Genomic DNA, 12,434 nt, shown 5'->3' on the forward strand with positions numbered 1-12,434 from the left:
TTCATAAGAATTTTACATTTTGGCGAATTAGTGGCTATTTAGTGGGAATTCTTACGAACTGCTTACTCCTTACTGACAGTTATGTTATGACGGAATAATACGATATTGCCACATCGTAAAATAGCTATGTTTTCTCACGAGATCATGTTGGAATTTCAGATCTCTGATTTATTAGACATTCCATTTCTAGTGTTAACAGGTCTTTATTAATCTTTCTTATTAGTTTGATTCACAGTTTTTTTTTTTTTTTTCTGAAAGGTAGGACATTTTTGGATAAAACTGTACTAAAAATGCAGACATGGTGACGACTGCACATGCATACAAAAAGTCTAAAATAGGATACCTGGAGACAGCTCCATCATTCATATTCATCTCAAAGGCAGATGCCCCAAAGTTTGGAACAATTAAGATCGTTTTAATGTTTTAAAAGCTATAAACAGTAACATTGTGAAATATTATTACAATAACTATTACTTAATAACTAAAATAACTATTTTCTGTGAATATATTGTAAAATGTAATTGTCAGCTTTCGTGTAATTGTCACTTCGGTCTGTTTATTCTTGGTTTGGTGACAGAGCTCTTACACTCCTCTTGTCCATGTGAGTTGTTTTGTGTGCAGAGTGTGGTGTTCGGATCCCAGCAATGGTCTAGTTTGGTTTCGGTCCTGTGTCGGGATTTGGACTTTTATGCTCAGTGCGCTCTGTCTTGTGTGAGCATGTGGTTTTGAGTTCGTGCTCAGGCTGTCCCATCTTCTGTCCGCATGTGTTGTGTTCTGTGTAACACACTGTTCACACTTCAGCTCGTTGTCTTGTGTTGTGTCAAATTATAATTAGCATATTTAGCATGCCAAATATCTCATGGGCATCGGCGACGCATTGTCAATTCTCTCAGAACGCGTCTTTGAAAATTCACATTACGTGATTGCCACTCGCATGAACAAGCACCGATTTGCCTCCGATTTTGGGCATTTGTCAGTGATTTCACAAAATCTATCGCCGAGTGAAAATCTGGCCTGAAATCGTGCAGTGTGAACTCAGCATAAGATGTTTCCTGTCACACATTATAAACATTAAGAAAATGTCTTTAAGATGATTATGATTTAGAATGTAAAACTACTTTTTCTAAGACATTTATCAGATGTTTGAACAGTGGTCCATTCATACTTCGCTTAAAGGTGCAATATGTAAGATTTTCTGTCCACTGTAGAGGTTGCTAGAGGCCTATTCAAAACAAAGGCGTAGCTTGATGACACCAAGCTTGAGCGTGGAATCTTGGGACATGTGGTCTTCACCTCACAGCCGGTGGAAAAGAATTGGGATAGGACTCGGGAAGAAATCATGTTCATGGATTGGATTATTAACGTTACTGTAGTATGAAGCAGAGCAGGGCCGAGTGTTGTGGGAGCTGAACAAGACCGCTGGAGCGATTGCACAACAATTGAAAATGTTATTACATTACTCTGTGCGTTCCCTCGGTGGCTGCTGTGACACTTGTTGCACACTGCAGTAAGCTAGATCGATTTTAGAATATTATATATGATATTTAATATTATAATATTAAATGCTGGATGGCTTGTGTTGATAAATGGCATGCAATTAATTTTAAAACGTATTGTATGATGGAGAAAATGCTGTATTACTGTTACTAAAAATAAAGTTGCATCTGATTATGCTATGTTAGCTACTTCACAAAATAGTGTTTTTCTCTGAGGCATGGTAAAGTATGGTACTCGCAAAAAAAAAAAAAAAATAAAAAATCAAGAAAATTAGATTTAAGCAGTAAGACTAAACATGTTGAGCTATGTAAGAATAATTAGTTTTCTGTCTATAAATATATCAAAACATATATAAAATATTAACATGAATTCTATGCATTTGTGATGTTGTGCATTTTACATTATCAGAACATTCTTCTGTGGCAAAAACTTTTCATTGTGAACTTTATCTGAGTGTGGCAAATAACTGGCATGCGCAGATCTGTAGGTTAGCAAATATATTTTAATAATATAATATTTATATATTCATTTAAGCACAATGACAAACGGCATCATTTTGGTTTAGCCAAATTTACTCCAATAGAGAAGCCACATTTGTAGGTATATTTAACAACATATTTTCATACTGTCCATCACTTTATTGTTTTCACTGCAATGTAGGAAAAAAGAAAGAAAGCAAAAAGAATACTGAAGAAATGCTAACAGCACACCGCCCATGGAGGTTTAACGTTTAATGTCAGAAGAGAAAAATGAGATTCAAACACCAGCGATTTGCAAAGCGTTTCAAACCAAAGTGTCTTGTGAAGCGATAACTGGCTATGCTGACTTTGAAAAAGGAAAAACAGAACAACTGCAACACATCAATAAATAAATATGCAATGACCAAAAAAATGGCAAAACAAAGAAATCCTTCAGCAAGAGTCTAAAACCGACCAAAGTTCATTATCTATTTTCATTTACAAGCAGCTATTCTACCCGACTTCATCACAGCATGACAATCCCACTTCAGTTTACACGCCACTGCATCTCCAAAAGAACCGATCCGAACACCTAAACACTAAACACAATTGCACAGCAAAACTTCTAGGGTGCAAACACTTTTTAAATTGTATGTAAGCTTCTTATCATGAGATTCCTAAATAATTTTGCATATTAAAGTCTGTGTTTTAAGCTTCTGAACAAACAAGAACTCAGTTGGCACTTTGTCATGGCAATGAGAGCATGCTTTAGTACTCAGTGTAAACGTTACGAGAATAGCTCTAATAGCTCTTATGCGCACAATCATTTTGCATGTGCTCTATATTTTAATGTGTTTCCCTGCTACAAATGTGCATTCTATTATCAATATATGACTCTCTATTTGTCTTTCTTTACACAGTTCCATTTCTGCAGTAACATTAACTTGTTCATCATCAGTTATTCAGCTCAAACATTCTTTATAAGGTCTTTACATTTACACTCAGACATTTTAGGAATGTGAAGTCAAGAAAGAAAGAAAAAAAAAAGAAAGTTGCAATGCTTTCACGTTTAAACCAACACCACTTAATGAAGCATGTGTGGGTGAATCTCACGAAAACTGCCAAGAATATGTTTTGGGCCATATTTCACCCTAAAATAATAAAAATAAACAACTATTATTATTATTAATGCTGATTTTAATTCATAAAATAAATCAATTCTGGTTACATGCATAAAAATTTTACAATGTAAAAGAAGTCTTAATGGTCCTAAAATACATTTCATGTTCTTTATAAAAAAGTAATATATTGTTTTTATTTTGGGTTATAAATGGCCCTAACATTTTTCTGTGAGATCCACCGTATTTTATCGTCATATTTCTCTTTCATCAGTTCTGTGCTGATCAATGTTCCGGCATTCATTAAATCACTGTACTACAATCCACTCCCTTAAACTACACCATATTTCAACACTGTCAAAATCACCCTCACAATCTTTTGACAATCTCAGTAACAGCATCAAATAAACTAATGATTAGTGCTGCAATCTCTACGCCTGCTCTACGCAAACCGATTCCACATTTCTCAAGAGCTCTGTCTCACATTCTGACGGGGAATTGGATACGCACGTAAATGAATGAACCTTAAAGGTTTTCTTGCATTTTCAGCCAGTGGCCTCTCATACAAACATTTCACAACATGACAAAGGCATGGCTACTACAACACAGTCAAAATTGTCATATTATGCTGATAAGCATTACAAAGAAAGAGAACAAGCAAGGAACAACACTACAATAAAAATACAAAAAAAAAAAAAAAAAAAAGAAAAAGATTTGACAAAAACACATGTAAATGATGCTGTAAAGTTATTAAAAGAGAATATTATAGAAAAAGATCTTGAGCCCAGTGCCCAATGTTAAAACCAACAGAACAGACCTCATCTGAGCCATCACACGTACATTTACAATTATGAATAGACATCCCAATTTTGTCCAGTTAGTAAACATACATCAGTACACCAAAACAAGATACATTTGCATTAAATAAATTAATAATAAAACACTTTTATAAATCCACAATATTTTTATATGTACAACTTAAGAACAAAACATCAGTCCAAACATAAAAAAAAGAAAGAAAATTGTTTTGCTAAAGATAACAAAGCCTATTTTTAGTTTTTTTTTTTTTTTTTTTTGCATTGTGGCATTATTTTAATGGTAAATAAGTACATCCTTCCCCTATTGTCCCCTATTATTGTAATGGAAAATAATAATAATAATAAAAACTCTATTACAGTAATGAGAAATCGTTCTATCTATACATATTGTGTGCGTGCTTGAAGATGACCAGGTTAAAACGAGAACTGGGAGTTTTAAAATGTGCTTTGTTTTTTGTCACAATGTCAAAAATCTTAATGGCCCTAAAAATAAGCTTTATTTTCTTTATGCAAATTATATTTTTTATTACATTTATTTTGAAGAGTACTTTCCTTGACAGTTCACCCAGAAGGTTTTCAAGAAGTTTTATTTTTTTGTTGTTCATTTTTAGTTTGGCCAGATTCAGTGGCTTATGAGATAATTCTTGTTTTGGACACAATAACTAAAAGTAGGATAAAACACCTTGAGTTGTGTTTCTGTTATGCCAATAGTGATGAATCTTCAGCATTACAAAGCTTTTGCAGCATTATCAAGGCTGATATGTTTTAATACTGTGACATCCAATTTGACAATCAAATGAAATGAATTATGTGTATATGGCTATAGTGGTCTGTTAGTTCTTACAGTATTGTTTCATTTGGCCGTACACATAATACTCTTGAGAACTGCATGTAGTGGTCATTAACAACATCCAAAATGTGTCTAGCGTTGACGTGTGTGCACAGTGCCGAATATATTCTCTGCATAGAGGAAAGGAAGTGGCATTAAACTAGAGAAAGACGCTGCAAAGAAAAGAGTTCTTATTCCATTGAGCTCTGCATCATTTCCTGCTGGCAAAGGAAATTCATCTGAATACGTCTCTATTGTTCAAAAAGGAAACATGGAAGAGCGATAATTAATATGGCTTTTCCAATGTTCTCCAGTTGAGGCGCTGTTTTAAAAAACACCCTTGGTAAAATGATTTCAAGCGCAAAGCACAGTGCTTAACAGAGGCCCTTGATATAGACAAATCTACCAATCAACAAAAGCTAACCTACAGGTACTCATAGACATGAACACAATATGTGAGCGACAGAACCACATCAAGTGAAAACTGATGAAAACCACTGTAAATGGCGTGAGGACATCTGAAGCCCTTGGTGCTGGTCTAGGGACGTTATAAAAGTCTATGCTTGGTTGGTAAAACTAGCATAAGCATAAAGAGAGCTGATCTAGAATCAGATATCACAGAGAATTCAGTCCACAGATGACAGGAACGGGGATGCAAACAGAACCAACCAACCAACCACGACATCGCTGAACAACTGAACCAAACGAACGGAAAAACAAATCAATTCAAAGACTGATCATGGCGTGTCCAGTGAGACTGATTTGAGCGTTTGGCCGTGTCTGAGACACTAGATAGGGAGCATCACGCTAGTCACAATGTCACATACTGCAAAATTCACAAGATGACATTTGTACACAATTGAGAAACATCAATACAACAACAACAACAACATAAAAAAAAAAAAAAAAAAATCTAATAAATAGAATGTACAATCTGTTTTTGACAGGATTTTTTGTGACTCGTCGCATATATCTTGATTTTACACTTTGAAAAATGACAGAAATTAACATTCTGTCATTTACTCACCCTCAAATCATTATTTCTTGGAACGAAAAAGGAGAACTGTTGCATACAATGAAAGGGGATTTGAGTGCATTCAAATATGGTACATTAAGAGGCATCATGCCAGGTTTGAAGTCATTGATACTAAATGCTATTGGCTCTTGTACATCTGCAGACAGAATGCAAATGAGTGTTTTAGAACACCACACACACACACACACACACACAATATATATAATATATATATATATATATATATATATATACACACACACACACATATATATATGGTATGGAAGTGGACATTCTACTAAATATCTCTTTTTAAGTAAAACCATGGGTTTGGAACAAATATACAGGCTGGGTAAGTAATTTTTTTTTTGTGTGGCAGCAACAGAAACTTAACAGGACATTCTTTACAGTCCTCAGAAATGCACAGTAACCATTTCAAGTTTAAAAGGCCACAAATGTTTATGGCCAGTTGTGTTCTATCTTTTCAAACTGTTCCAGTCTTTAACAAATATGCAGGTCCAGATTCGATTTAAGGTTTTGCTGAGGTCTTAACTGGTTTTCTTCGATTCATTGAAATCACACAACAGAATAATAGAGAGTTGCAGAAACAGCCTGTAACCGCACGATGCATCCTGCCCGCATGCGTGGGTGGAAATGCAGACGCATAAAAACACACATGGCATGTCCTCAATAACTGTTCCGACTTTATAATATGAAAACAACAGTCTGCAGGGGCTAAGCAACAACACAGTGATCAAGCAAATTTAGAGTCGTGTTTGAACAGTCTTTCAGCAGATGGTGTTAATTAAAGGCGTAATCTCACAACCAACACAAAGAATATCACAATCATAATCATGATATTAATATTTGTAAACGCAGCATGATCTTATTATGCTGTGTCAGAATGATTGGCAGAGATATGTATATTTCCAATAAATGTCTTATTAAAATATAGGCTACTTTTGTGAAACAAAAGAAAAGTTACAAATAGAAGAAAACAGCTAAAAATGATGCGCTGTTTGGATACCCAATGTGATCCATATAGACTTTTGGCCACATAGAGTGCTGCAATTTATGGATATTTATTTACTATTTCATTAATATATATATATTTATCTATTTTTACCACATCCTTGACATAAATATCCCTGTTTTAGTCGCAGCTGTTTTTTTACTCTCTATCAGTTTACAAATTATAAACAGAAAATATATGTGATATCATCCTAATGTTTCACATAATGGTATACTGAGGCATCTGAATAAATAATTCACAGTAGAAGTAGTCAAATTTAAAGTTTTAACAAAAATATATGCCTTCTATTTCCTGATGCAAATACTGCAGAAATTGAGCTAAAATGTTACTAAACACACATTTTAATATATATTTTTTCATCAGTTTTGTGTTCTACCATGTTCTGTTTTGATGGACTCTTCCTGTTTTTAGGCCCGTTATACATTTAATAATATAGGAGATAAATGTCTAATTTTGTCTCCCATATGTACTAGAACACTATTATAACAAACTTCATTTATGTTGATATATAAGACTGCTGTTGTTTGATAATAAACAATGGTTATTATTATATAACTGATAATTTATTAAACTACAATTTCTAGAAGTATGATATACAGAAATATAAAAAGCAATATTAATTCTCTACTAGGTAACTGCATACCCTGCAATAATGCATTTCATTTCTAAAGAAGGCAAATATTGGCTTTCTAAGTGGCAATCACACAAATTCAGAGATTAATTCTCTGTAACACTTTTAAATGTAGATAATGTAGAGTTTTGTTTTTAAAGGGAATGTACCGACCTCAAATCTACCCACATTACAAACTAGGGAATAAATGTGTCTAAAGGAAAAGTGATCCAGTGGCTAAACCTGTTTCACAACTAGATTCACACCTTAGGCCAGTGGCACATTAAGACATCAGCTGCAAACTCCCTATTATGTTGGTCTGACCAACTTCTGACAATCCCACTTAATGCTATCAAGGGTCCAAATAAACTCTCTCACACATACAAAATTCCACACAAGCGTCAGCAAACACAGAATGATTGTTTTTCATTCTGACACACAACCTGACCTATGACCCATTCACTGTACAATTGTAATCGGACTACAAGTCTTTTGGTCGCTGTCTTTTTGTCCATTTATTTATCTTCCGTTCTAGTTTTCCATGTGTTCCATGCCTCCGTGGCGTGGGGGTGGCTGTAAAGCATCTTGGCAATTTGATTGGCTGCTTGGCTTCTGTTCGGTGGGAGGTGAAGTGGGCGGGATGGTGGGCATGGTTTGGTGACGATGATAGGCAAGATGAAGTGCCGGGGATGAGGAGCAGAGGTCATGAACTTTGACCTCATGCTTTTTTAGGGGGAGGGGCCAGTTTGATAATCTCATCTTCTGACGGTTGGCGAATGATATCTACAACATAGAAGAGAGACACAAAGAGAACTCTGTTACAGACAACATTACGCATGACAAATTATAAGTAGTAACCTAATCCACATAACATTATTAATCCTGTAAAGCCAGACATATGAAATAAGTCTGGAAAAATATAAGAAAAATGTATAAAATTAAAAAAGGAACAGTTTATTGAACCTTTAGATAAAATATTAAAACAACAACAACAAAATGCATATGTCATGCATCAGGCTTTTATGCCTCATATGTTATAATATAGTGAGAAAATAAAGAACGAGATGCTGCAACTGGTATTGACGCTATGGGGAATGCCATCAGTGTAAACGGTGTCTAAGGGATGTGTAAACAAAAGCCAATAATCATCGGCAGACAACAGTCCATGACATCACATGCAAAAGGGTGCTTGAGTTCACATCATCAACTCTTTGGTCTGAGGGAGATGAGCAGGCAGGCCTGAGGTGTGTCAACGAGATGGAGCATCTCGTTCCCCTCTCAGGGAACCGGGCTGCATACGCACTCAAAGACGTTTTCTTTCAAAGTGGAATGTAAAAAACAGGTCAGTTTAGCTCAAATGGAATTATTAATTAATTTTATATGGAATTTTGAAAGAGTCACTTATTTTACGGCCGAACAAATGAATCATCCCGCGCTCAAATGAATGAGCAATAACTATCAACTCTGTAGTGGATATTAATATCCAAACTATGGTGAAATCACTATTTATTAGCACAGTAACAAGATCAGCAGTTTAAGACGTTAAATTCTTAATCACATAACCAAAGACACTTCTCTTTAAATACAAACAAGACTTTGATTATTCTAACACATAATATTAATACCTAACACATAAACACATGCACACACACATTCGCACGAGTTGCAGAAAGAAAGTAAGTGAGGAAAGATTGAGTTTTAAGAGAGTGAAATACTGAAATCCCAAATTTCTAGCAATATATGCTCTTTATAAGACCTGACCTGAACGAACCATCAATCATTAGGTGGGGTTCAGATTCAGTAAATTATACAAAAAATTTAAATAAGAAATGAATAATAATTAAAAAAAGTCATTTTCGATTTCTTTTTTCGGCCAAGTGCATCTAGAATTTTCAGTTTTGGCATGAAATTTTCATTTCAGTGCATCCCTAATAATAAGTATAAGAATAAGAATATTTACACAGATTTTATCAATAATTCAAGAAATGAGAAATCATTCACACACATATTAAACAGGACACACCTCCAATAAACCATTCAATAGTTATAACAATTGCATGAATTATGTATGATCTAAGCATAATAATCACATATGACATGATATAGAATTATGCAGTTTAACAATGTTTAACAATGTGCATTATTTTGGGATGGTCTGATGCATTTTGATATTTAAAGATAGTCTGTGGATTTAGAGAAGATTTCAGTCCTGTGTTTTCTATAGATCAAGCAGAGGTCTTCAAAAAGAAGGTCTGTTCTAGATCTCTTTCTTGGGAATCAGCCCCCTTTGGCATTAACTCATGGCTTTCCTTGTGAAACTCAAGATGTGCTATCTCCGAACCCATCTGTCTTGTTAAACTGCCTGACCCTCGACATGTTAATGATTCTCTCTCTTGTTGCTATGGAGGAGTCTAGTTAGTTTGGCACCACATATGACAGGATATTCTGATTTATATGGTCCTGAGTATTGATTTGGAATTTGGCTCTTTTTACAGTTTGAAGGAGTAATTTCTGTCTGATTTGCTCTCAGTTCCTACAGGAACTTCGATGCTGCTCCTGGTATTGATGCTATGGGGAACCAATACCCGCTATGTCAAACTGAGGGAATGCCTGCCTTACTAGAATGTGAATATGAACAAACATAGTGGGCATAACATAAATTAACTACCCAGTCGAAGTCAGAAGTGTGTCAACCCCATTGGCGCATCCCATGTGACTCATTTTAGTGGCGCTACTCCCTAAGCCAATACACTTGGAATGATCTATGCTCTACAGCAAGGGAAGTCCTAGCTGTTACACCTTCCGCTCTCCTTGGCAGAAAAGGGCTCAGCATGTCAGGCATATCTCACCAGTATTTGACAACTTAGGGAGCAGCCTATCACAGGGGAGCTTCTACTCCATTTTAACAACCCCAGGGTGATTAGTGGAGAATATATCATACCCTGACTTGAGTAAAGGCACTTCTCCGTGAATCACTATAATTAATGGCTAAACTACAGAATGATACAATGATAAGGAGGGACGCCATCGACTATCCTCCTCTACTCATCAGTTTGTGACACTGATCATCCCTACAGAAGCACCCCAGCAAAGGAGCATATACCTCTTCTTCCAGACCCAACAAAAGTTGGTGAGGGAGGTAAATGAAACAGAGGGACTCTTGTATCATAGTTCCATTCAACCTGCTCTACCCTAAGGGGCCTACCAAGAGCAGCCTACCAAAGGGAGCATGCAAGGTGTTAAAAATATACTAAACACTACTTTAAGACCCCAAATGTAACTGGGATAGCCCATAACCTGCCTTGAGTCAATGCACTATACCTAAGACCCACTATAGCTAGTGTTTCGTCTTTTTCTTTAGCACTAACCTATAGTGCGCAACAGATAATACAGACGCCCCACAAGCGAACTTTCTCTGCTTATTAGCATTGTCGAACTAGGGCTATAGTAAAGCACCCATCCAAAGGTGAGCATACATCCTTATTTCAAAACCCAACTGTAGTTGGGGAGGGAGGTAAGTGAAGTAGAGGGAATCTATACTGCCCCACACAACTCCGTTCACCCTTCATCAACCCTCATGGAATCCCAGAGAGGAATATATCTCCTGAAAGCTGCTGACATAGACCGTGGCAACTAAAGCAACTACAGAATGGCTGATGCACTGGTCGTGTGCTTAGTGGCACGGATGGCTAGATCTGTGGCTTGCGCAGGTTTTTTTTTTTTTTTTTGGACTGCCTCAGGTGATATTACCACTAAATGGATGGGCCTGGATTTGCCGCAACACCTGTGTCCGAACCTCCCTAAGGTTCGGACACAGGTTTTTAAGGTTTTTACTTAAGAATGTCTTTTGAATCCGGCCTCAGGTGTTTGCACCTTGTGGTTCAGGCCCTGTGTCTGCTGAAGCTCACAAATAGATCACAAATAAATGGGAAAGAAAGACCGCTGCATCTTAAGACAGGCTTTTAAAATAACTATTTCAACTTGACACGGCACATTAAAAACACAACGCTGAGTGATTAACTCCCGTCAAGCCAGTCGTGACAAAAATAGTCTGCGTGCTTATTATGATACCTACAGTAACCTGCAGGCAGTACAAAAAGACAGGCTTTGAGGTGTTTTCCATTCGGCAAATCTTCTGCAATATACAGTATACATGCCTTTCATTTTCTTCTTAAGAAAAAAATTAAGATGTTCTTAAGAAAATATTTGAGAACTTTTTAAGAATTTTTCAAGTATTGCACTTAGGAACATTCTTACAAACTTCTTAGAATTTATCTTAAGAATTTTCTTAACTTCTTTCTTAAGGAGATTTTTATGAATCCGGCCACAAGAAAAAAGCCAAGTGAGAGGGAGCTCCCTCACCGCGGCGGCTCATCTTCAAGAGCTGAACGCGTTCACTCCATTGGCAAGGCAGTAGCCTTCAAAGAGGACGCAGCACCAGGGGAGAGATAGCTAGCAAGCTGCTCTTCAACTGGGGCATCCTCACATATCGTTGCTCACACAAGTCTCTCCACATACAAATAATTTGAATACAAGGGAGCGATTATATGAGCTGAAGATAAACTCCTCCATTATCTTGACACATCAATGTGGAGATATAGAAGGAATAAAAGGCTCACAAACTTATATGCGGGACAGCGGAGGAGGCGGATTATTAATAATACCCGCCTCAACTCTCTCTGCATCTAATTCCTCAGAATTAGACACATCACAATAATCAGTCAAGTTGAAGGCAGCCACAGAGTGGCTTCCTGAACCAACATGAAAACAACATAGATCCCGCCTCTACAACATAGATCCCATGGGACCCGAACTGTGAGGTGCAGACACTCGACTCTCATCCCTCAAGAAAGAGTCAAGCATGGGTGTAGCTTCCCACAGCGAACACATCACAATGAATGCATTCAGCTCCCTTGAGAGCCGAATGGACTACGTGCAAGCACTAGATTCTTATCTTTCAAGAGAGAATCAAGCAATAAGAGCCTTTTACTGCGAATGCATCACCATGAGTGCCTTCAACTCAAGAAAGCCGAAAGCGCTCCGTGCAAACGCTAGA

The 12,434-nt window shown here is 36.5% G+C and overlaps 1 protein-coding gene across 1 annotated transcript in view; it reads right to left on the reverse strand.

Moving 5' to 3' along the window:
- Positions 1–1,979: 1,979 nt before the first annotated feature.
- The window catches only part of LOC127515744 (astrocytic phosphoprotein PEA-15), a 57,817-nt gene continuing 47,362 nt past the window's right edge, over positions 1,980–12,434 (reverse strand). The window contains exon 4 of the mRNA XM_051899712.1: positions 1,980–8,161. Coding sequence (XP_051755672.1) covers positions 8,097–8,161 — 65 coding nt within the window. The 3' untranslated portion in view covers positions 1,980–8,096. The remainder of the gene's footprint in view (positions 8,162–12,434) is intronic.

The sequence above is a fragment of the Ctenopharyngodon idella genome, chromosome 7, assembly GCF_019924925.1.
Source record: "Ctenopharyngodon idella isolate HZGC_01 chromosome 7, HZGC01, whole genome shotgun sequence".
Classification (NCBI taxonomy): Eukaryota; Metazoa; Chordata; class Actinopteri; order Cypriniformes; family Xenocyprididae; genus Ctenopharyngodon; species Ctenopharyngodon idella.